This window comes from Hakea prostrata, chromosome 4, assembly GCF_041222555.1.
Source record: "Hakea prostrata isolate BN-2017 chromosome 4, UWA_Hpros_2, whole genome shotgun sequence".
NCBI classification, from domain to species: Eukaryota; Viridiplantae; Streptophyta; class Magnoliopsida; order Proteales; family Proteaceae; genus Hakea; species Hakea prostrata.
Window position 1 is genome coordinate 8,656,485 of NC_142603.1, and position 25,786 is coordinate 8,682,270.

At 37.4% G+C, this 25,786-nt stretch overlaps 3 protein-coding genes across 5 annotated transcripts; 1 reads left to right on the forward strand and 2 right to left on the reverse strand.

Moving 5' to 3' along the window:
• Positions 1–1,199: 1,199 nt before the first annotated feature.
• LOC149017625 (zinc finger (Ran-binding) family protein) lies at positions 1,200–9,691 on the reverse strand. The gene is made up of 7 exons (XM_089151938.1): positions 9,237–9,691; positions 6,799–7,190; positions 6,621–6,693; positions 5,626–5,717; positions 5,359–5,534; positions 2,159–2,239; positions 1,200–1,320 (listed from the first exon to the last, which is right to left on the reverse strand). The coding sequence occupies exons 1-7, from the start codon at positions 9,400–9,402 to the stop codon at positions 1,272–1,274; spliced, it is 1,029 nt and encodes a 342-aa protein (XP_089008064.1). The 5' UTR covers positions 9,403–9,691; the 3' UTR covers positions 1,200–1,271.
• Positions 9,692–10,344: 653 nt separating this feature from the next.
• LOC149017626 (endoglucanase 24-like) lies at positions 10,345–15,749 on the reverse strand. Its single transcript, XM_089154200.1, has 6 exons — positions 15,209–15,749; positions 14,593–14,876; positions 13,676–14,113; positions 12,427–12,574; positions 11,031–11,197; positions 10,345–10,681 (listed from the first exon to the last, which is right to left on the reverse strand). Exons 1-6 carry the CDS (start codon positions 15,420–15,422, stop codon positions 10,352–10,354), a joined length of 1,581 nt encoding a protein of 526 aa, XP_089010326.1. The 5' UTR covers positions 15,423–15,749; the 3' UTR covers positions 10,345–10,351.
• A 3,142-nt stretch (positions 15,750–18,891) lies between these two features.
• LOC149017627 (polyamine-modulated factor 1-binding protein) lies at positions 18,892–25,487 on the forward strand. Of its 3 annotated transcripts, none has more exons than XM_089151940.1 (4): positions 18,892–19,094; positions 19,262–19,495; positions 21,525–22,437; positions 24,863–25,487. In XM_089151940.1, exons 3-4 carry the CDS (start codon positions 21,575–21,577, stop codon positions 25,041–25,043), a joined length of 1,044 nt encoding a protein of 347 aa, XP_089008066.1. In that variant the 5' UTR covers positions 18,892–19,094; positions 19,262–19,495; positions 21,525–21,574; the 3' UTR covers positions 25,044–25,487. The 3 variants fall into 3 exon arrangements, with proteins under 3 accessions (XP_089008066.1, XP_089008068.1, XP_089008067.1); XM_089151942.1 differs by having other exon boundaries at positions 21,561–22,437; XM_089151941.1 differs by lacking the exon at positions 18,892–19,094 and having other exon boundaries at positions 19,122–19,495.
• Positions 25,488–25,786: the final 299 nt, after the last annotated feature.

The following is a 25,786-nucleotide window of genomic DNA, read 5'->3' on the forward strand; positions in this document are numbered from 1 at the left end:
AATTCTAAGGCATTATAATTGAGCTCATAGGCCCATAAAGGTCCAGAGACATAAAAGGGGCAGACATGAATGCTGAGCATTAAATGCGCAGCACCTGTTACCAACGATCGAGATCGAAATCTCAGTCAAAATCGAAAGTTCGACCATTGACAGCACAGTGCTGCACATCAGCACTGAAGTTGAACCCGCTATATGATAAATAAATATATAAATAAATAAAGGGGGGGAGCAAGCAAGCACACTGATCCTCACAAATCAATCAATGAATCATGCATCATTACTCGATTTTCTGGTAAGTGTTTCATCCAGAAGATCTATATTGGGTGTTTCATCAAAGTGTTGTAAATGGCAACGCAGTTAACAAGACTGAAGTGACGTAACTTTCACTTGGTTGGCAAATAGAAAGCGTACCATGGCAGTATTATATTGGAAGGAATGAGAGGAAGAGTAGGTTCCTGTAAATTGAGAGGTGCCGCGTAGACCCAGCAAGTTAGGGAATTTTATAGGAGCAGAAGAATGGCCATTGAGGTAAGAATGGAGTTGTTGCATTACTGAGGTTTGACGATCCGAAGAAATATGGGTAAAAGGGTTGCAAATGGGAATCGAAGGTAAACTATCTACAGGGTGGATCATTATTATCAGCAACGGAAATAAAAGTTAAAGACACTCGTCAAATATCTAACCGCTCTCCATCATACTACCTCCTTTTTTTCCTTCTTAAGTAAATGGTTTAGTTCATCTTTTACCAGATAGAAAGAAAGAAAAGAAGAAAAATGTAGAGTTCATCAAGCATAAGCAATATCACCCAAGTTTAAGGAAACAAGGCTCTGGCATCAAGCTCCCCTTTCATATTATGTGAACGTTAGAATGGTTAAAACTCTGAACAAATCAAAGAGCATACACTACACAAAATATACTACATCAAGCACTCAAAGCATTATTCGCAATCAAAGTAATAATCATGTAATTGCACCACTCCTACATCACAAAATTATTACTGCATCTTTGAAGGCTGAAAAGTTGGCAGACTACAGGAACACAAAGTAGAACCCTTAATGGAAAGCTAATAACTATAAGAAAAAGAAGAAGAAAAAAAACCAATCTAGGCCTCCAAGCAAAATAGTACAACAGGCTAAATCATTCATATAGAAAACAAAACTTAGAAGAAAGAAGGGATTTTTTTTTTTTTTTTTGGGGGGGGGGGGGGGAGAAAAAAAAAAAAAGGCCAAGAGTCAATGCTACAACCTTACAACGCCTCGAGTGAATAGAGACTATGGAATGCTAACAGGATGGCTAAGTGTCGCTCTTTGTGTCATACATCTGAAAGGAGATTTCCAAACTGTTAGAAAGTAGAAGTGTAGACCATTGATGGAAAACCAACACTTTAAAGAGCACTATAAAGGACAAAAGCTCAAAATGCATTAAAGCAAACAAACAACAACAACAACAACAACAAAGCCTTTCCCACTAAAGGGGGCCGATTCTTGCCCTCCAATCGGTTCTGTTCAAGGCCATGCAAGATCATAAGAATAGTTTAAAAACATAAAAGCATTCAAAAGGGGGCAGCAGACCAGAGTCTCCTGCTGCTCTAGTCTGCTGATTTTGTTTTACGTGTTTTCTATTGAACCTGGAAAATCTACTCTGCAATAGATACTATGAGCACTACCAGTTTTGTGTCTAAATTATAACCAACATTACCACCACCAGTACTCTCTCTGAAGACTAAGAGGAAGAGGGATCACATCTCTCACTCTGGACTCAGTGAGAAACCTTTTTGAATTTTGGTTTCTCCCTTGGTTATTCCTTTTCCTTTTTTCTTCTTCTTTTTCTTTCTTTCTTTCTTTCTTTTTTTTTTTTTTTTTTTTGGGGGGGGGGGGTTGGGGTTGCATTGCTAATTAGACTTCCAATCCATTCGATACCATGGCTAAAGAAGCCAGAAAAGAAGGCTTTATTTCAGCATAACATGAACTACTTTACACCAGACAACATGAATAAGTCAGTGGACATGCCATACATGTGAAATTTTTTCCAGATAGCCTACTAATTTTCAGTCAGGATAGAGAGGCCGTAGAAGCTAGCTGGGAGGCCGACGTACTTGTCGTTATTAATTGAGCGATTTTATCATATATTTGAAGAAACATTAGATATTGGTGCATACCTATTGCAGTGTGATCGAGATGCATAATTATGGTTATTGCAGTTTGGGCACATCCAATCTCCATCACGCCATTGTTTTGCACTGCAAAAAACATAGGAAACAACAGATGAGTGACAACTTTTCCATATCATACTTTGGCATCCAATATTTGCAGCTAATTCTCCTACAACTAAAATATGTAAGACTGAATCAAATTAGAAGAGAATGTTGACATTTGTCGGAGCTACTGAGCTACTCCAAGACCAGCTCCAATAAGATCATTCCTCATCTTATCCTTCCTAGTTTTGCCACTCATCCATCTCAACATCCTTCTTTCTGCTACATTTACTACACTTACTTTATCTATATGATGTTTCTTAACAGCTTGACACTCTGCACTATATATCACAGCTGGTCCTATAATGGCCCTATAGAATTTTCCCTTGAACTTTAAAAGAAATATGTCAATCACACAAGACCCCGGACACAACTCTCCATTTCATCCACTCAATTTTAATTCTTTGGAAAACATCATCCCTCTACATCACCTTATTTTATTTTATTTTTATAATTGATTGCTCGAAGGTACCTAAAATAATTGCTTTGTGGAATCTCCTTCTCATCAAGTTTCACCACTTCATCATGCGTCTGATCACAACCAAAGTTATGCACTACATATTCCATCTTTGTTCTACTTAGTTTAAAGTCTTTGGATTCCAAAGTTGCTCTCCATGATTCTAACTTGGTATTAATCCCTACTTATGTCTCGTCCATCAAAACAATATCATCGGAAAAAAACTTACACCAAGCCACCAAGGAACCTCATTTGAATGTCTATGGTTAAATCATCCATTATAAGTGCAAATAAATATTGGCTTAAAGCTGATCCTTAATGCAGCTCAACTAAACTTAGCAACTCACCACGTTGTCCCCCCACCATCCTTACACTTGTCACTGAACCATCATATATATTTTTAACTATGTCCACATATTAGTAAAGAAAACATTAAAACTATAATATACTTGAGTGTGGGATCTACTATACTACTATTGTTACTACTTACTAGTACTACTTGCTTGGGCTGCTTCTCCTTGGGCTTCCTCTAGATGTAGGTCTTAAGATCTAGACAAATTCTTCCACATAAATACGCCTTAACTTATTGTTTTGAGCTCGTCAAGTCGAATCCCTTGAAAGGCCTGGGGAAAATATTTCTCCTTTGGCTGTTCATGCATCTCCTCCCATGTAGTGGATTCTCTTCTTGTTGGCCAATATTTCTCTTATAAGTTTTGGGTGAGCCTCAGCATAACAGTTAGACTTGGGATCATCTTATCTTGCAAGGAAGGTAGTAAAGCTGTGTACATTTGCCCCTTGCAGACCCTGCAGTAGCAGGAGCCTCATACACTAGGTTGCACATTTTTCACCTAATGCCAGTCCCACGAGCTTGTTGGGGTCAACCTTTACTTTTTAGCTTCAGAAAGCTCAAACCAATTGAAGTAATTGTCTGAAACAGCACATCCAGTCATTAAATAGCAGGAGGTTATGTTTGCTATTGTACTACTTCAAGTCTTCAACTCCATTTTCACATTGTGATTGTCATCTTGACGCCATTGAAGTATGCCTTGATCAAAGATTATTGCACATGCTCAACAAAGTGGGTTGCAGGAGGATTTCTATAAGTAGGTTGGTCCATAAATGTATTATTCACTGTTGATTGGACTGGTTGTCAATCACTCCATGGGAACAGGGAATCAAACCACTGCTATATTATGGTTCTACAATTAGTCAACTACTTGAATATGTCAATTTTTTGTGCCATGGAATGTTAAGTCTGGTTCGGAATACTAAAACTACCATACAGCCATGGCTCTATACCAAATTAATGGGATTCTGCTTCAAACACTGCAACAGAATCAGAATCCTCAACAGCCAATACCACAAGGAGGTGTGAACACAACCAAGGTTGAGAAATTTTAACAACACAGAAGAAGTAAGAAATAGATAGGAGGGACATGACCAAGGGTTCTTATCAAGGCCTGGGTTATCATCTCACAAGCCAAAACTAGACATTTCACCAACCAACCAAGCATTTCACTGGCCTCCATTACATCTCACAGCAATTGACTTTCGACCAAAAATTCCATTCAACTTTTTCCTTGGTCCAAATGCTTAAAAGAAGCCCTTTTATAGTGGCTGGGAAGGTTTTAGGATCTCTCAAAATTGTCTACTATTGATCTTTTTAATGAACTGCACATTTCAAGGACTTAACACAACCACCAGAGGTCGAATTTGTTGACTGAAAGAATATAATCTAAGACTACAATATTTGTCAGTAACTAAATGTTTCTCAAATTCTACATCCATACATTAATTAACTTTTTCTCTCTTTGACAAGACTTGGACTGGATTGGATTTTGGTTCAAACGCCTCCCCCCCCCCCCCAAAAAAAAAAAAAAATGGTAGGTCTTGCCTGAACCAACTGAGCCTAGTTCAGCTGTGCTACAACAGATTCACTTGAGGAACTACAGGCCGGGGATGGATGTTCAGTTGTCGTGTTTGTTCTCTCTTTCTTGTCTTCTTATTCTGTGATATATGGTTTTATGTATTCCAAATTTGTTCTCTGTTTTGTTTTTGTATCCTGTTTGTTTTAAAGAAATTTGTTATTTATGAAATAAAAATAATAAGTTATAAAAATTTGCAATGAAAGTCATGCACCATAGAGCTATTATCATGGGGGACAGGCGTGAATGTCCCACCCCTCCCAGGCAATTGACTCCACCAAGGGAAAAGGTAGTGGTATGGTGAGGATGCTAGGCTGCACTACTACCTAACCTAGCAATACAGATATTCTACCTTCTTGCAGGATGCTTCAAGGAAGCATCATATAAGTTTTTCAATGATCTTGTGAGGCATGACGCATTTATGGTGTCAACTCATTTCTTTAATTGTTGAATCACTTGCCAGCAAAAAGAATAATTTTTTCCATCTACTAAAATTGAAATTTCATGACTTCTTGTCTTCACAAAGAACAAACATTTAAATTGTAATTCAAATAAATAAAAGAAAAATAAAAAACTGAGAAACAAACCTTTCCATGCTGTGACATGAACATATGGAGGACAAAATTATTAAATCACTACTACTTGGATGATACACATCAAAAACATTCAGTGCAATCATCAGGCACACAGGAATGAATTAAAAAGCTGGCACGATTAATTACCCTTTCCCAAGAAGGGTAGGCATTGTTGCCAACTGTGGTAGTTGCAGTTGAACAGGTAAAGATGTGGCAGTTGAAGAAATTCCACTAGGATAAGGGGTATATGTTCCAGGTGCTTGATCATTACTAGATCCAGCCATCTGCTCAAATCCCTGGTACGGGCGCTGCTGTCCCTGTGCCTGGTATTTTCAAGAAAAAATAAGTACACTGGATAGTGTCAAACCCCCAAAAGGTTAGAATGGCATTAATGGGTTTCTCAAAAAGTCATACCAGAAAGCTATTGTTTATGTCTCCAGCATTCAACCTTTTGTTATCCCATTCATTAGCAAATTCCTCTGACGCCAACCGCTTTGTCCCATGACCTTCATTCAAAAAAACAGCAAACCATCAGGTTCATTGTCCAGTTACATTAGTGGCACACTGGCACTATTATGCATCTATATGATCATCATAAACCTGTCCTTTTTTATTCTTTTGGTATGAATTTTTCTCCTGTCCTACAAACATAATAATAATGACACCAAGAGACTTTCACATCAAATACCATGACATTTTACATTAAAAAATAAAAAATCCAGGATGATTAACTGAATTTACCCAGCTGCCATGTTAAAAAATGCATTTATAAAGGATGGGGGAAATTGAAACCCACAGGATGCCAAGGCATATCCATGTAGATGCTATCAACAGCATAAACATAGTAAAACTGGCTTCCAAACATCCAAACTAAATTTCACATATTAAATTGACTTGGTAGAACTAATATAAACTCTAAATTTTTTAAAAATCACAGTGAAGAAAACAAGGCACATGAACTTGCTACTCGACCTAATCAATCAAGTAAATATGGTTTATCTTCATGTGAATGAAAAGGCCAAGATTAAGAAAGAATTCCAAGCGAGGAGGGAACAAAGACAGTGGACTCTTTTTTTCTGGTTTAAGGGTAAAGGACAAGGACTCTTGGTCAATAAAAATAAATAAGTTAATGTATGATATCTCCAACTTAGCAAGACAACAAAGAATGAAACTACAAAAGAAATGATTGCCAATACCCCTTGATAACATAAGAAAATCACGTGGACACACTGAACACAACATAACATAATTTTAAGGGTATCTTCAGCTCAAACTAAATGATCTTTTTCAATGAAGGGGATGGGTAGCATAATCAAGTGACAAACTTTGACACAAGAAAACTATTTATTTCCTTAGACATGAGCGTGAAACACAAGCAATCACCCAATGTAGCGAGGAGATACACTTACTCGGGAATAAATTACTAACTGCTGTGTTAAAAGTAGGCGTGTTAGATGGCATAGGAGCATTGCATTTTTTACACTGCACCACACAGTAAAGGTATATAATATCCGTCAAGAAAAATCTATGAGAAGTTAACATACCAAGAAGCTAAGCAGGACAGAGTACATCTAAATTCAAAATTACCTGTGCACGAGAAGAATAGTTGTGAAAGCCACAGCCACATAACCAATCACCACTGCGCCATCCTTTGGGAACCATAAGAAGCTGATTATTGTTCTCAGGTGGAAAACCAACATTAGTTCCACCTGAAGGCCAAACAGGAGTTGACTGAGCAGTATACTTGTCAGCCATGCCAAGCAACCAATTAGGGTTCAATGGAAGAGACTGTTGGAGAGCAGAATTGCCTGTTGTCCCCAAGTCTGGCTTCAGTCCCACTCCCTGTGCCCTGGCAAAATAATTTGCATAAGTCGGGAGAGAAGCTCCAGGCATTGCAATTGCTGGTATTGCTGCTACCTCCTTTGGTTGCCCGCACTTTTTGCACTTGTCTCTTGATGCATAATTGTTGTTGCTGCAACCTAGAGATCCAATGAAACACAACCCCAACCAACGGTGCATCCAGCAAGAGGACAAGGAAGCCAAGTATACGCACACCAACCAGTCCACATCCCAAACCAAAAGCCACACACACAAAACACACACACCACTCAACCCAATTGATTGCAAGTTTCTAATTTCAGCTTGACATAAAACAAATGCCAAATATTTAAACTATATAGACAAGTTAATGACTAGATTTTGCCACACTTTCGATCGGTAAGAAACCACAGACGTAGGGAACTAAGCCATTCTTAAAATGGAACAGGCGACGCCTTCAATTCACTTAGTTCTTAACATAAAATCAAATGCACGAGATCATAGGAAAGAATTATCTTCAACTACATAGCATCAGGCGATACATGTCTAATGCAAAGGGGGAGAGAGAGGTGGGAGGGGCAGTGGCACATGCATCCTAAGTTTGACTCTCCTAAGACCCCTGGGGCCAGCCCATGGTTTCTATGGTTCTCATAGGATAAGCTGACCCAGAGCACACATGTAGGGATGTATGGACTTGCACGGGAGCCTATCCAGGTCAAAGGTCGGACACATTTGTTATCTGAATAAATGAAAAATGCCCAAGCTTTTTGAGACCATCTCCATAACTTGGATTGGAAACATATGGTAAGGTTGACATGAATGCATATTAAAAATTTTAAGAGCATTCCTTGGTAGACAAGATTTGATAAGTATATAGAGTAGCAATTCATACTATTATGATGGAGAACAAAAAAAAATTCTGGACTTGGTTTAGATCTGCTTATCACTTCAACAAAGAGATAGTGTGGTTCTAATGTTTCAAAACTTTAAGACCCATGGTAAGGAGAATAAGTTAGGAAGTTTGCGATATTGTTAAAAATTCTTTATATACATTAAAATTATGTGGTTCTGCAGATCCATCTGTAATGCTTACACTATGAGGGAGACTTGCTTTCTCTGAAGGCAGCGGTTCATGCTTAACATAAAACCAACTGGGGACAAAGCAGCAGTCTCCTCCGGGACATCCATAATAAAATACCATTCATCTTCTTCCTGTTCGATGCATATCCTCAGTACTCATTTATACATTCTCACGAGAAATCAGAAACTGCCCCTACCAAGCTACAACTCCCCATTGTTAGGAAGGGGGGAACATCATTTTCATTGTACCGTTGATTTGAAAGTGTTTCTAAAAGGAATATTATAATGACAAATCAAATATTAGTAAAAAAAAAAGCAATAGTTGTGAAACAAAAATCTAAAAGATCCTACCATAAAATCAGATTCCGAAATGCAGTCTATCACCATTTATGATCCGTGCCATAAATTCCATAGTTGCACCAGACCCTCGCCCTGCCCCGTCTCGCGTCCCCCTTCGGGCTCTTGCCCTTTTTTTTCTCCAAATCTCTTCAGAAAAAATAGATACGAAGTGCGACATAACTTAGAAGCATTAAGAATCAATTTTCCACATTCTTCCCTGATAGTTTCCCTCTCCACAAAAAGCTTCATTATAAACAAACTAAAAATAAATAAAAAATCCTCGTGCGTCCAAAGCCTAGCATGGTCCTAACATTATTCAAGTGTTTCTTCTTCTTCTATGCAAGCAGGCAACAACAGAGTTAGGAGAGATTTTTACTCATTTGAAAAACAAAACCAACCAAATGGACCCAATTCTAAATTGGCATAACTAAACAAAACCGATACCAACAACGTAATGGCCCACAATTGGAAGGAAACTTACTACACTAACACGGTTTCAGTAGTTCTAGGGTATGTTGTATTGGTCTCAATTTTCCCCTTAGTTGGAGGACTTCCAAAATCATCCGATGAACTGGTGGACAATTCTACCCAAAACGAAGGTCTAAAGTTTTGTTCCAGGCGTAATCAGTAATCTGATGCATCAAACACACCACCATTGCATATGTATATACATACTTTTAATTAAAAAGAAAATTCAGGATTGCTTTTAGAACATTCATCAGTGTAACTGACAACAAAGCCTGCTATAAAGAGAATTCAGAAAAATAAGAAGTGAAGAAAAATCTCACCGGTACAGATCCAATCTCCGATACGAGGGAGCCATTTAGAATCGGCGGGGGTTTTTGTGTCGACTAGAAGCCGAGGTTGTTTACATCTATTGCAAAACGATCGAAATGCGTAGTTTCTATTCCGGCAAATGCTGCACTCCCAGTCACCTTCTCTTCCTTCCCCCATTCCTTCTTATCTAATTGTTATCCTATTCGATTAATATCTCCGGAACCCAGTCGAAATGAAATGCTTATAGATGAGAAACTGATTCCAGAACTCCGTTTTCCACAAACAAGCTGATTGAGACAACGAAGAACAATTGGTGAAAGGGAATAGAATTATCACCGACCCGTCACCCTAGCAACCAGCAGAGAAGCAACCCCGACGAGTATGGTGTGTTGTGTAGCAGCAAAAAAATTCTTTAACGAGGTAATCCAATATACAGACAGCATCGATCGAAAGTTCGCAGCGGGGCATGTATGGAATTTGGGAAAGTCGAAGTGTCAGATGGGATTTTCGGCTAAAATAATACTGGGTCTAAAATGGGCCATGAGGCCCATAACTAATAGATGGGTTATGTAAGGCCCAGTTTTCATTTTCCCATGAGATAAAAATTTGATTTTGATAGCGGTGGTCCATTTCTGACAAGGAATTGGACCATCATTTCCTATAAGACTTATAAATAAATTTCAACCATATGATGTGATGTTGGGAAACACATGGCACGCATCTACAAGGAAATGGATGATCAATTTCTGACAAGGAAATGGACTTGATAAATTTATGTGGCAAAATGCTGCCCATTGATGACTCCTGTCCAAAATGTGAAATGATCATCTTGCCTCTGTTGAATTCCTGAATACTCTTCTGCTATTGGAAGTGTTCTTTTTGAAATTTTTGTTAAGCATTTCATCTTGAAGTTACGATGACGGCTATGGTTTCTGTACTCAACACAAACCATAGTTGTTGCCTCCCAAGTTTTGATACAGTTAACATGGTCTACTTCATGTGTTCATAATGAATTCTTATAAAAATACATCAGATCTATTGCACACAAGAAGCCATTGTATGAAGAAACACCCAAAGTGTATACTCACATACAACAGTAGTTGGAGTCACAAATCACAATATGGTGTTACATGAAAGATGAGACAACAGAGGACGTGGATACCAATCCTGAGAGGAGTCCGACAATAACAGCACCGTTGTAAGTACTTGGTTCCCCTTGCATGGAGTTGTTACGGGAGTCGATATAGGTCTCATTAAGGAAGGGTCCCCCAACAAGTGCTCCAATGGCAACATTTGGATTAGGCTCAGTTGAGGAAAGCCACTTGAAACCGTTGCAGCCAGTATGTGCATCATCTGGAATTGAAGCTCCTCTGTGATGTACATATTCTGGATACTTACTCCCATACCCAACAAGAAAGCTCATCTTCATTGGATTGTTGCCCAATACATAATCAGCCTAGGGAGGATAGAAAACATTTACAGTCACTGTCAGTAGAAATTTTCTGATATTATACAAGCAACAGAGCTGATTGGACAAAGCCAATCTTCTGCTGTACTCAGAAATGGGGTTGAATCTTCCACTAAAGGGTTGCTAGGTCAAGGTACTGCAAGCAAAATTTCAGCTTGATAGGATGACCAGAAACATCCACAGTAGAATTTCCAGTGGTAAAAATTAATTTGGTTCATTTGGAAGAAGGAAAGCAAAATTAAACTGCAGCGATGAGACTTATCCTGGTAGAGCACTTCAAATGGGAGGTCTGCAGCAAAATGTTGAACACATGTATTTTAGTGATGAAATAGTGTACCTGGGAAATGGCAAAGTTGCGGAGGTCTTCTGGAGTGTATGACTGCCCATCACAATCAAAAGTTGCAGTCCGTGAGGAAAGCATATAATCACTGTAAAGAACAGCTAAGAATGCCGATGCAACAGGATGCTGAAGAGCATTCCACTCACTGACCCATATCAGACCACCTGCATAAAAATAATATCATACTGAAATGTTGAGTTTCCATCACAATGGATACTCAGATAAAGGATGCCAAGAAGGTTAAAATGAATTCAGACCTCAGGGGTGTTTACCTGAGAACCATATAGGTGCACTAAATCATAACTATTATCTTTACTAGCTAGTTTACATTTTTCAGGTGGTTAAGAAAAGTGACTGAACTGAATGATTGACCAGATGAATTAAAAAGGAAACTGAGCAGGATTAAATCCTATTCCAAACCCTAGAGGAATGTCCATACATGGTCAGAACTCCTTTACTTTGTCTACAACAGTGTGAAACTGATTTCAGGACATATTCTTCGACGAAATTGACACATATATCCCCTGCTATACACTTTCTCCACTAAAATCTACTCAATTGGTAAGACTCCTCTTTGGTATTCATAGCCTAAAATTCACAATAACTGAGTGATATTTCCATCTATCCTTGACAAGAAGACTTCATGGCTGAAGATGTGTTAAATGAATAGGAGACAAGGCATGTTGGTGGGTAGGAGTCGACACCCATATCCCCTGCTATATGCTTTCTCCACTAAAATCTACTCAATTGGTAAGACTCCTCTTTGATATTCATAGCCTGAAATTCACAATAACCGGGTGCTTTTTCCATCTATCCTTGAAGACTTCATGGCTGAAGGACGTGTTAAATGAATAGGAGACAAGGCATGTTGGCTGGTAGGAGTCGACACCTATATCCCCTGCTATACACTTTCTCCACTGAAATCTACTCAATTGGTAAGACTCCTCTTTGGTATTCATAGCCTGAAATTCACAATAACTGGTGATATTTCCATCTATCCTTGACAAGAAGACTTCATGGCTGAAGGATGTGTTAAATGAATAGGAAACAAGGCATGTTGGCTGGTAGGAGTTTCAGTTTTCGGTCCTTCCATCTGTTTACCTGGTATGAAGCCATTCAATAAACCAAATAACTTGCATCAAGTTATGCTCTTTTTTCCTTCGACCATCATGTAATAGTGTGAACTGACAGAAAAAGTTTCTGAAACATTATTTGCATCTCTTTGGTGATCTCTGTTCATATAACTTAGAGGCCATTACAATGAATAACCAGTTGGATCAGGATGAAAGAGTGTCCCACCACAAACATCATTAAAATGAATGGAAATTTCATACTTATAGTTTTGAGTATTCCTATAAAAGGGTGCAATGGTAAGCATAGAGTTGAACATTACCATCTGTTCTGCTGCTTGTGGCTGTTGGGGAATCTGGCAGAAGACTGCACATAACTGCCTCAGCTGTTTTCCTGTACATCTGGAGGCCATTGTTCTCTTCATCTGAGGCCTCTTTTGCACCAAATAAGTGTAACCTGGACAACAGAACCTGCTCCAAGCAGATTTGATTATTTAGAAAGGTTAGAAGTGGAATCATGTATCAACTGACATTCCTTTGCAGAGTAAAAGTAACTCGCCAGCAATAAATTAAGCACTTGCAAACATAATATCACTAACAGCAACACAGCAGATTAAGCAACTTCTTAACCTTTAGACAAGGTTTTTTTAGAATTTAGTGCTTCTAATATTTTATGAAAAGTTGATTACCACTTTGCGGTGTCTGATTTATCACAAATCTTAGACAGTTCCTAGATTAACTTGACAGGAACATTGAAATGCCAAAGGTTTTACAGTCTCCCAAAGGTAATCTATGAAAATTCCAAGGATGGGATCCACCTCATTCCTTCCACAATTCCAGAGGAAACTTACACGCTTGAATTAGGTGACCGCATTGAGATTTTCAACATTATCTGAAAGTCCCTAAATAAAACAAATTTAATAAATGCTTTGAATTTTTAGAATGCTTTTTTTTTTACTGGAAAACGTTAGATGTATTATCTTCTGGCGGGAAGGATGTTTAATAACTAGTATATGATGCTCTTTCTAATGTTCAGAATCACTGGTTTCAACAACATATTACAGCTTGCATTTGCTGCAGTTACAGAAATATAAATAACACATCAAAAAGCACCAGAAATGGTGATAGCACAATATAGATATAAAATATTGATTAATAATTATTTGTAACTCCTTCATTATCATCACATTTACTTTTTTAAAAGAGAACAAATAGAGGTACAATATATGGTTATTCCTGGTAGACCCTAATAAAAAAAAATCAGCATACATCTAAACCGCAAGTCTCTTCTCTTAAATGCTTAGGAAATAAAAAGAAACTTTCTTAGTCATTACCAACAATGACTACATGACTAACTTAAAGCTTTCTGAATCTAGATTTGTTTTCCCTTCATTTTAGAAAACGAACTCCCCTGAAGAGTTTGTCTCCAGAAAGACAATTAGCTAAAAAATCGGGATTATGAAAACTTCTGTTTTATTTTAACGATTTTGACGAACCATTATTTGCAACCAGATGGAGCCTAAAGTAGTTGACAAAAAGCAAGTGGTTTCATCTCTCTATAAGAAATAATACCTGAGTTCCTGCAAGCTTGTTATCCCAGCAAAAAAATGTTGGATTTCCCCAATCTGCGAAGGCTTTTCCATGTTGTACAGTGACATATTTGAGGTATGAGTCATCTCCGGTGGCATGATAGAGCCAGCTAGCAGCCCACAAGAGCTCATCTTTGTATCCTGTAGAATTATAGTATGTCTGAACTTCAGGGATGCTGACACTATAGGAAACTTTGTGAGTATCTGCAAATGTGAATAGTTGTTTTGCATGCTTAAGAAGTGATCCTGAGTATGTGGAATCAGTAGTCTTGAACACCAGAGAAGCTGCTGCCATAGCAGCTGCAGTTTCTGCTGCAACTTCTGTCCCTGGAGCAGATGTGTTCACCTGTGTGAGAGGCCTTTTCCCCGACATGGTTTCAGGTCTATCCCAACATTTGTGGTCTGCTTCAGGATCACCCACCTGCCAAATAATATACAACTTCAGGCAATTCACCTAGCTATTTATTTTTTTCTCGCTTTGTTACTCCAGCATCTTTTAATTATTCGGTATTAGGTATTCATATAAAAAAAATAAAAAATAAAAACTACTCAGGATTAGTCCTTAGAGATGACAGATAATTTATCAGTGGGGGACTGCCAATCGGCACTGCTAGATCTTACTTTCCTGTCTGGCCGAAGTTCATTCCCAGGAAGAAAGCACATTCATTTTCATATAGAGAGAAAAGAACAAGATCAACACAAAGATGCTTTGGTGTTTTATGTTTCAACGGCGCTTTAACTTCAATGCTACAGCTAGAAACTACTCACTCCTTACATCATGTTTCATTTCCCGAAGTCCTAACACAAATTACAGACCTATTTAGGTACCCAATGCCAGAAAACAGAACACGAAAGATGATTTTAAACAGGAACTATAAAATTACTGAGTATTCGAGAAACCTGAATATAAAGCACATTTGCAGAAGGATGGGCATTGATCAGGTAATCAGTTATCCATTTCAGTGATTCTAGAGCAGGTTCCAGTTGCTTGACTGCCTTCATCTGATCTCCATATTCAAGTATGGCCCATGACAACACGGTTGCAGTGTAAGCCAAAGGAAAACCAAACTTAATGTGATCACCAGCATCATACATTCCTTTTGACAGATCTAGATCCGCTTCTTTTCCATCTTTTAAAGCCGAATCCCCTCTCCAAGATATCTTATTATGCACCAACTTACCAGCTGCAACAATTAACTTACATCTTCAAAAATCCAAGACAAAGAATACTAGCACTGAGAAAGATCACAATTAAGAATTAAACTAAGAATAAACAAACCAATTGTCACAATATAATTCAAAAGCAGTACTTTTTCTCTTTAAGTCAAAATCTAGAGCATCGGTGTTCTATACAAAGAACTTCCATCTTCAAACAAGGGTCATAAATGTTTCTCGTCAAGAATAAAACTTTTCCAGCAGTGGAACAACAAAAGTGATGTGCATGTATGGAACGCTGCAGTTAAAACCAATCATGCATTCGAAGAAATATATTGGATAATCAGAGTAAAGAAAGTACATTTTTGTACATCGAAAAATTGCATAGAGATTTTGAGGGCGTCTGCGTATTTCTTGGCAATGGCTCCCGGTGGCCCTGGAACGGGAGCAGCAGTGCTAGAACCTCCCTTCGAATGATGATGTTTATTAACTAAAACAAAAGCTACAGCTCCGGCGATAATAGCCACAATCACAAATAAAACGCACCACCCGATGCATCCACTCGACTTCCCCATTCTAGCAAACAAAAAATGCTTCCTCTTGAAAAGAAATTTGACGTCTCAACAACTAAACCTTTAAATGAATCTCCAGGGTTCATATTATCATCATATGAATGGTTTTCTCCCTCGCCTTTCTTTCTAGGTTTCCAATCCAAACACCAACATTCCTGGCAGAACCAATGGAATTAATCGAAACCTCCAGAGAACAATGTAGCTATTCAAAGATGTTCTGCAACTTCTCGATCGCATATCCTTAATAAATACAACGACGCAAGAGCTAGATCTTGGCCGATTTTCCACAATTGAGACAGAGATTCCGTAAATGCTTCGAACAAAGGCGGCACCAAGCCACCGAAACCATACAAAACGCAGTTACGCGGGATAATTCAGTTTTTTCAGTTTTTATCCTTTTTCTTAAATGACAATAATGCCCTTGGTTTTTCGGGCAACTTCGGAAATAATTCGGACGTTAATGCTTGAAAAGACTTCGCGCGAAAATCACGCTAGGCGCCTGAAACTTTGACTTGGTCAATGGAAAAGGAGTTAAGTCTGTCGTTGTTTTACAAGTCATCGGATAATCACGACCGTTAAATCCACAACCAATTAGTTACCCAAAAAACAAAAAATTCATGACCAACCTTTTTTTTTTTTTAATGATCAGGTTGTTTGGGCAATCTATTTATAATTTAATTAGATTGGGTGGGCTCAACCCCACTTCATCATGGGCCTATGAATCTTTAATCTCACAAATGGAAAATCTCAGCCCAACTCAGGCCTGTCAGCCTGGTCCGGCTTATCAAACCGACCAGTTTAACCTGGGTCAACCCGAAAAGAACCAACATTAGGTTTCAATTTTCACAGGGGAATCAAGAACTAACTCAATTTTGACAAAACCCTATAATCAGATTAACCTATAAAAATCAATATTTGATTAATAGGAATCTAATGAAAGAAAGGAAAGAAGAAAGAAGGAAAAAAATCAACCTAATCATCTCCATGGTCATGAGATTTAATACTTTTTAATAAATTATAAACCAACACATTTAGCAACAAATAAACATTTCAACAACAGCTATAACAATGACAACCTAACAACATTTGAATTCAAATCCAATCACTCAAGTCAATAAATTTCATATTTATTTGGACATACGTTTCTTGCTTGTTTGAGTAATAGCAATGAGATTCTCCAATATCATGCTAAGAATAGCTAAGGTTTTTTACCAAAAATAAAAAAATATATATATAACTAGGATATACAGATAGATATATATATATATATATATATATATATATATATATATATATATATATATATATATATATATATATATATATATATATATATATATATATATATTTTATATTATATGACATTTGTTTGATGAGAAATAAAAAAAAAAATATCAAAAATTTGAGTAGTTGAAACTGAAGCAGCTACTTTCAAAGTAACATAAATAAAAGAAACGGTCAATGCAGGGTTATCTGGTTGGTAGAGTGGTAAGATACATACTTCTTAGTGGAAAGGTCATAGGTTCGACTCTTGTGGATGAAAAGCATCCCCTTGAGGATGTAATCAAGGTGCGCGCAAGCTGGATTCATTTTTGTAAAGAAGAAGCGAAAACATGGGAAAGTGGAGGGCATATGATTTGGAAGATAGAAATATTTTTATATGTTAATTTATCTTTTAAGTATTATATTGGACATGTGTCATCCATCAGCAAATAATTGCACCAAAATAAATAGAATTAGAAATGGTGGAAATATAATTTTCTACCTTTTATTGCTGGAATGTTTGTCAAAATCTCCAAACAATTCAAATGTCTAGGTCTCCTGTCACTCTATCTGAGTCATCGTTTTCATACATGGACATATTAGCTAATGTAAGTTATGATAATACTCCTCTCAAAAGCTTGATAATAGTCTTAGTTCAGTTATTCATATTTTATGGATTATTATATTTTATTTTCTGGTAATTATAACTTATAAGTTGTTATCACTTATCACATGCAAATTGGGAGTGAAAGAACATTCTACACATCATGGTTTTAGCGTGTGGTATCAAAATAGGTATCATCAACATATAACCAACTTAGTTTCTAGTCCAATATGGTTCAAGATTTGAGTCAAATCAGGATTTTAGGGATAAACACTTATATGACTATATGAAATTTATTCAAATCAGGTTTAGGGGTCATGGGAGTTGGTCTCTGTTTAATTAATTATGAAGTGCTATGATTTGGTGTATTTTTGAATGTTATAAATGAAAATGTGTATAAAGTGATAGAAGCTTCTATTGGAAATAATAATGACTTTGTCATTTTTCTTATTTGTAGACATTCCAAATCATGTTTGCACTAACATGGTTGAGAGAAATTCGGTCAAGCAAGCTCTACTTATCCGAATCGAGGATTTGGACTATTTATAGGTTTTTGTTGATGGTTTTGGCAGGGGTTGCATTCTTTAGGATTCAATTGGCTATTTTATTGCAACTCAAAGCAAGTTTGGACCAAGAGGTTCGACAACACCATCTATAGAATTGGAAGCAATTGGAGATGATTTATTGTTGGGAAAATCTTTGGAGGTTTCAAACCTTCAAATTAATTATGATTGTTTGGATGCAACTTTAACTCTGCAGGGTCAGGGTCATTTATCTTCCTTAGATTGGAAGAGTCTTAGTTTAGTTTCAAATATTAAGAGATTGTTTTATTATTTCAAATTCCTAGGAAATGTAATTTGTTTGCAGATTTTATTGCTAAAAGAGCATATAAGCTATCATTGGTTCAATCTTGGTGGAATGCTCCACACGGAGGCTTAAACCAAAACTTCATTGTTCTGGGTTTGGTTTCAGTATTGTGCAATTAATATGCAACATTGAAGCACGGCACCATTATTCTCACTCTTCACTCTTCTCTCTCCCTATATATATATAGATATACACATATATGAGGTTGCCACCATGTCTCGAGCAATTCTATGAATATAGGATTATATCACACAACAAAATACTCACCCTTTTATAAAAATATTTATTTATTTATTTTCAAAAATATACGAAAAGCCCAAATGAGTTTTGCCATGAATCTTGGGGGAAAAAAAAACATTTGATAAAAACGAAGTGAAAAAACGACTGTGATTTTTGTTTTCCTCATAGATATATAAAACATTGCATATTCTATTCCAATCATTTTTTTTATTTAAAAATTTTAAAAATTTTCGGAAAATTTTAGGTAAACCATACAATCATGGATAAATTGTTTATTCTTTTAAACTCGATTCTTATCCTCAACGAAACTAAAAATAGGATAGAAAAATAAAAATGAAGTAAATAATATTTTATAATTAATTACATAATAACATAATTATTAAATTTTTCTTAAAAAACATTCACCACCTAACGGGCAAAAGCGTAAGCTTTTCCGTCCCGTCATCTACTTGGGTTGCACCGAGATCCCTCACCCCGTGCGAAGTGAAATTACCATTTCCTCCTCCAAAAGCAAAGTAAAGTAGTCCAGAGCGTTAACATTGAGGGGCAACGGTAAAGAAACGAAAACATTGTCGTCAGAATCCGACGGAAAAGATGAAAAACAAAGCGCGGAGAAGCTGCTTCCCTGACTCAGTTTCGATTACCCCCAATCAGAACGCGTGTGTGGGCGAAATCCTTTACTGTCAAAACCCTTAAAAACGGTTTGTCCGATTTCTTAAATCAAAATCTCTAAATTTTGTTTCAATAATCTTGTTTCAGTTTGTTTTTTCTCTGCATTTTTGCATTTATCGGATGTTATCTGCGCTTTGATTTCTTGTTTGATCTGTTTTGTTAGACTAAAGAAGCTTTTTTTCTTGTTGAAGCTCAGTTATCGATTTTCTACCTGTCTTCGTTCTTTACAAGTCTAGGGCATGCTACGGCGACACAAACTCGTAGGCGCCGGGTTTTTCTGTAGTAAATCTAAGCATTTCAGGTTGGTTAGAGACTTGGTTTTGGAGGATGAGTTCATCGGTGGAAAGATGATCACAGTTTTTCTGGGTTCTTGAGTACTTGTTTTTTCTAGTACGCAAAGCCACACGTCTCCTCGAATCTTGAATTAGAGGTAACTTGGATTCATTTAGAATTTTTTTTGTTTCTATGTTAAAGTTAGCTGTTGTATATGTTAGCATGATCGGATGTCGGAGACTGGAAGAGTTCTATTTCCTCTTGTACACTATACTAACATTTTCGTTGTTTAGTTCTTCTAATCCTGTATGTTCCAGTGTGCAATGCGAGCAAAAGTTCCTTGAGTCATTGAGATTTAGAACCGCATATAAGTTATCATTCTTGAATATCCTTGTTTTTTGTTTTTGTATGGAGTCTCTACTCATCTGATCCTAGGGCAATATGAGTTATCTTGCCGAGAGAATGGAGGATTTTTAGCTTGTTGGTAGTCTGAAAAATAAAAAATTTGCATGTTACTGTAGTATAAATCTTTTTCCTTAGGATAAGGATGTTGTTGTTTTTTTTCCATCATGGAAAATTGAGTAACATTTTCACTGTTTAGTTCTTTTACACTGTCAACTTTTATGTTTTTTTATGGAATATCTACTCCTCGCCAGAAGATATATATTGGAGTTTTTTTTGTTGTTGTTGTGTGCTGTCCTCAAGCAAAGCTAATCATCCTTTCAAGAGAACGGAGGAGTTAAGTTGCATGTTGCTACATTCTGCAAAATTATACACATGTGATAAGGAGGTTATTCCTTTGTTTCCATCATTGAAGTCAAAAAGTGTCCAAGCTCTGAAGTGTAGCCTAAGATCTTTCCCTGGCATGCCACATTAGGGGAACTAAGAAGCTAGTGGCCAAAGAAAATTTGTACCCCATATTTTTTATTGTTGTTGTTCTAAAGCACTTAAAATTTATTGTTTTATCCCCATATGGGAAATTACTTGAATCTGTTCAACTAGGAATGAAGTGCATATCCATTCATGGCATGCGATAGTTTTGTGGGATTCAAACCCCTTCTCCAGCACTTAGGTGTGTTTCCTGACATCTCTTAACCTATATAAAGCACTAAAGTTAGTAATGTAATTTCTAGCTCCTTAGGTTTGAACTAACCCTCTTTCCCCTTTGGTGAGTGAGTGGATCAATCATTTAAATCTTGTCTAATGAGAGAAACCAGTTGAACTGCATGCTGCATTGCTTTCTCACTCCAGTTTTTATGGCGTTTTTCTTGTCAGATTTAGTCTAGTGGAGATTCATTCCAATCCACTTTGTTTTTAGCTTTATGTTTAATGTCCACTCTGAGAAGGCTTTCTAGGTGGATTCTTCCCCCCTTGCCTGTTTTTGGATGGCAAAGACAGAGTAGTTCCCCTTCTGTATTTTTCAGCAAGAACCTGACACTAGAGTCATGCTATCTCATATGTATGATATTGTTACCTAAAGTAGTTGGAAAGCTAATACTGTTGAGAGGTAGGGAAGACGTCAGATAGGCTAAAGAGAGATTAGTTCTAGCTAGTGTTAGAGAGCTTGCTGGATGAGAGCAGAGCAGAGTAGACAGAGATCCACTTCCATGCTCCAGTTTGAAGATGGCTAATGGTCGGGGCAGTGGTCAATTAGTGGGTTGCTAGGTTGACTGCTATTGAAGTGAGCAAGTAATTATTCTTTGCTTTCTTTAGCTTAGATGGATGACATAAGGAGCATGGGGGTACAACTAGAAGCTAATCATCATCTGAGCTTTTCAACAAAATGCTGACACTAGAGTTGTGCTGTCCTATATGTGTGAGTTGGCATGTAAAATCACTGATGCTGAAGGTGAACCTTCCTCTCTTCTTCTTCTTCTTCTTTTTTTTTTTTATAATAATTTTTTTAGTCAGCTCTAAATGTTGTTAGCATGGTATCAGCAAAGCATAATTAACAAAAGACCTATATGGATTCTTTATGCACATCACCCATTTTAAGCCCCCCCCCCCCCCTAATCGCTTGGCTTGTTTAGAGAATCTCCTTCACATGACAATGCATTCTTCTGATCTGGCATCAATATAGAAGACTGCTCACACATTTCCCTTTAAATGTCAATTTCAAATTAGAATGCCTCCTTCATTCCTTTCTTCAAGTTTGTATGACATCATCCAGTATATCTTGTGCAAAGGTTAAGAGTTTCATCTGAGATACAATTCTTCCTCAGACCAAGACTTAAGGATGGCTTTGGAAATGGAGGACGATTTAGAGTCTCTGTCACTGAAATCTCAGCTGAATGAAACAAATGTCACATGGAAGGAGGAGATGGAGAGACGACAGTCTCAGGTGGATGCTTTGCAGGCAAAGCTGATGGAGGTAAAGACTTTTGTCCAAGATTCTGAGGATGAAGCCAAGAAAGAATTAAAAGTTCTCTGGCGAAGGGTCAAAATCTCAGCAACATTGCTTACGTACTTGAAATCAAAAGCAAGAATCATGGCAGTTCCACATTTGGCTCATACTTCATGTGGAATCAGAAGTCAAGATGGGGTGCTTGTTGACAAGAACAGTACGCCATTATCTGAGTGGACGAAGGATGTTGATCTCTCTTCCTTCGATTGTGCAGATGAGGAAACTTGGACAGAAATCAGTAATAGGCAAGGATCCATCGATGAAGATGATGGAGCTTATATTGGTGAAATACTTAAGTCCATACGAATGGTAACAGATGTAATGGAAACTCTTGTGAAGCGGGCTATCATGGCGGAAACTGAAACAGCCAATGAGAAAGAAAAGGTTACCTTAAGTCAAGAAGAGATTAGAAAGAAATCTACTCAAATTGAAAGCATGTCAGCCAAGGTAGAGGAAATGGAAAGGTTTGCACTGGGTACTAATGGTATTCTAAATGAAATGAAGCAGAAGGTTGAAGATATGGTTCAGGAAACATCTAGACAGAAGCAGCGAGCTGCAGAAAATGAAGAGGAGCTCTGTCGTGTGAAGCAGGATTTTGAGTCACTGAAATCCTATGTCAGTAGACTTATCAGTGTGCGCGAAACACTTCTTTCATCGGAGAAGCAATTTCAAACAATTGAGAGGCTTTTTGAGAGGTATGTTTCTTTCATTTTGCCTGTTAAGTGCTTGTTCTCAATGAATCTCCAACATATAAAGACCACACTTTCTATTTTGTTCTCTTTTGCACTCCCTCCTCCCCCACCCCAAATAAAATAAAAAAGAGAGAAAAAGGAGATGAAGACTTCCTTACATCACCTTTTTCGTCTGTTTCTGCAGTCAATTCATAAATGCTTGCTTGTCCATTTTATTAAGTTATTGGTTTTCTCTCTGTCCTCACATGCAAATGCACACGCACACACACATTTGATTTTAGTGTTTCTCTAAGTTTTGCATGTATGTGTGAAGTTCAATTTTCAGTGAATATTATCTTAGAGTAATATTACGTTTTCTTCTAATGAGGTGAACATGAAATACAATGGAGACTGTTGGAGAATTTATATTTTTTAAGGGCAAGAAGGCAACAATTGACATTTGAATAATAAAAAAGAATAAAAAAAGAAAAAAAATAAAGAAGAAGAAGAATCCCAATGCATGAGGCTTCACAGGGCCTGGGATGGGTAAATCTATACAGCCTTTGCCACCTGCTTTACAAGAGGCTCCAAGGGTTGCAATATTGTTACTTAACCGTTGCTACAAGGTTTGTCCACTAAATTTTGGCATTTCATATAGATGTAAATGTCCAGATGGTTCAGTGTTTTGTTTTATGTAACACCTACACATTCTTTTTCAAGCATCAAAGTTCATGCTTGTCTGAGCTTCTGTTTAGCTCTTGATATTCTGCTTAGACAAATGAATCTGGGATCAGAATCCATGCAAATTCAAGATTCCAAATTTGATATTCTGGAGGAGATGTAGCCAATTGTAGTTTTTCTTTCCCTTTGCTTGTCCTCCATTTCCTCTGGTGTAGCCTCAATTGATTGAAGGCCAGTTGACCAAAACTTTATCAGAAATAGCCTTAAAGTCAAACTTAATAGGTTGGTACTGGGGATGGTCTTGGGATGTGATCTCTGAGGTTGTGTTTGGTTGTCTAGCAATGGGAAAAAATTAAAAAAAAAAAAAAAAAAAATAAATAGAAAGAAAGAGAAGAGAAGAAGAGGATGCACACAAAAGAGCTTGGCATGGTTTTTACCACAAAACCACTATTTCATTTATTGGAGTTTTGTATCGTCCCTAACCTTAGCCTTTTGTCATCTCATGAAATGATGATTTGGTGCATTCTTTCCAATGGAATTCAGAAAAAGAGAGAGACGGGTGGGGGGTGGCGAGGGGTTAGGGAAGGGAATTGGGATTTGTTTTGGTGCATTCTTTCTGACAGAAGAGTTTAGAAAGAGTGTGTTGGTCACAAATTCATGTCCTCGAAACGTCTCTGGAAACAAGAGTAAGGCTGTGTATGTTTGAACCTTGTAGAACTTGCTAATTCAGGAGGTTTTGGCACTAGGTATGACCTTCTCTAAAGAGAGGGAGAAAGAGAGGGGTTGGTTTTGTGTGAGGAGGAGGATCTGTTCTCTTGCTTTGGACTGAACATCATGTCGCCTAAATTTGTGAATGTTACTTGTAAACAAGTGAGCAAGCTAGACAACTATCCCCAAACATAAATAAATTAATTATACCAAATGAGCAACCTAAACAGCACATGGACTTACCTTGCGAGTGGGTTGTTATATTTGGTATTGTCCTGCTTCCTCTGTTTTATGTTCTTTGTTTTGTTGAATTCAACCCCTTGGTGTATGTCTTTTGCATTGGTTTCCCAATACATATAAACTGGGGTACAGGACAGTGATCTTGATCAAGTGTCTGATCTACTTTGTCTTTTACTGTGTGCATCCTAAGTTTGTCTCCTTCTTCAGCCCCCTCAGCATAGACTTCTTGTTCTTATTGTTTCTTTTTTCTTCCCTCACCCCCCCCCCCCCCGGTTATCAAATCTAGCTATATTGAGGAACCTACATTTCACTGTTATCTGGGAGAAAACTCCATTCTTGAAAGTCAATGCAGTTTTGTTGGTTCTGACACATTATCCCAATTACTTGGCATATAAGTAGGGTATAGGTGTGTGACCTTGGTGAAGCGTCTGATCTACTTTTTCTTTTAGTGAGTTTATCTCCTTTTTCAGCACCCTCAGCATTTGCTAATATAGTTACGTCTAGCAGTAACATGTCACTGTTATCTTGGAAAAGAAAAGAAAAAACCGTTCTTAGCTAAAAAGTGTATAGCAGTTTTGTTAGTTCTGACCCATTATACCAATTTTTGTTGATCTTGTTTCCATTTACCATCTGAGTTTATGCAGTTTTGAGTTTTGGGAACATTGCTAGTGGACATACTGTTCAATGATAAAATTAGTAGTCGGTTATATGTAAAATTTAATTTACAAACCCCAACCCCAAAAAACTGCCCTTCTATGATTGCTTTCTATTTCCTCCTATTGAGAGATTCTTGTCTGGTTTGTGGGCTTTCTACATACAGACTTGTTGCTAAGACCACTCACTTGGAGAGTGAGAAGACACAGAAAGAGGCTGAGGTGCAGAAACTGATGGAGGAGAATGTTAGGCTTAGTGCTTTACTTGACAAAAAGGAGGCTCAGCTATGGGCCATGAATGAACAGTGTAAGGTAATGGCTCTGAATGCTTCCTCATCCAGTTCCTAGAAGGATGCATCCATTTTCTATTGCTGGACTGCTGTTGCTTGTAAAGGTTATCAAGCAGATGCACCCCTCATTCAAGTGTAGTCCCTCCTTTGGAATGGCTCATTGAAAATTGTTTCAATTGTGCTTGTTAATCAGTGGGCATCATAGCATTCTTGTCCATGCATAGTCGAAGGATTCATCAGATGAGAATCTATCTGCATTTGAGTTACAATTCAAACATTTCTTAAAACATGTTGTGGAGTGTGTGAATCTTATTAATGCTTGTACCTCTGCTCCAATGGGCACCTGAAAGCAGTTCTATTAGCTGTTTAAAAAGTGATCCTTGTGTGGGTTTGGTCGTCGATGCCTGAAGCTATTACAAGTTTGATGGGCCTCTGTTATATTAGTTGGAGTTTGATAGGAAATCCAATGTTGATTTTCCTAGGTTAGTGGTGGTTTGTTTCCCCCCCCCCCCCCCAAAAAAAAAAAAAAAAAAAAAAAAAGAAAAAGAAAAAAAAGTATGGGGCTTTTCTTGTATAGATTAGAAGGTATGTGGAGTTCTAATGGCTAACTAGTTCTGGTTAGTTATGAGAGGTTTCTTTCTTTCATAATTTTATGGCCAAAGTGAAGATGCTATGAACAATTGAAGAGGATACAGGGTTAAGATCAAGCCTGGTGGATTGTTCATTATTGGTAGCTATTACACTAGGGATGATAGAGATTCTAGACGTTTACGGGTCTGTAAAGCTGCCTCATGAGTCTTT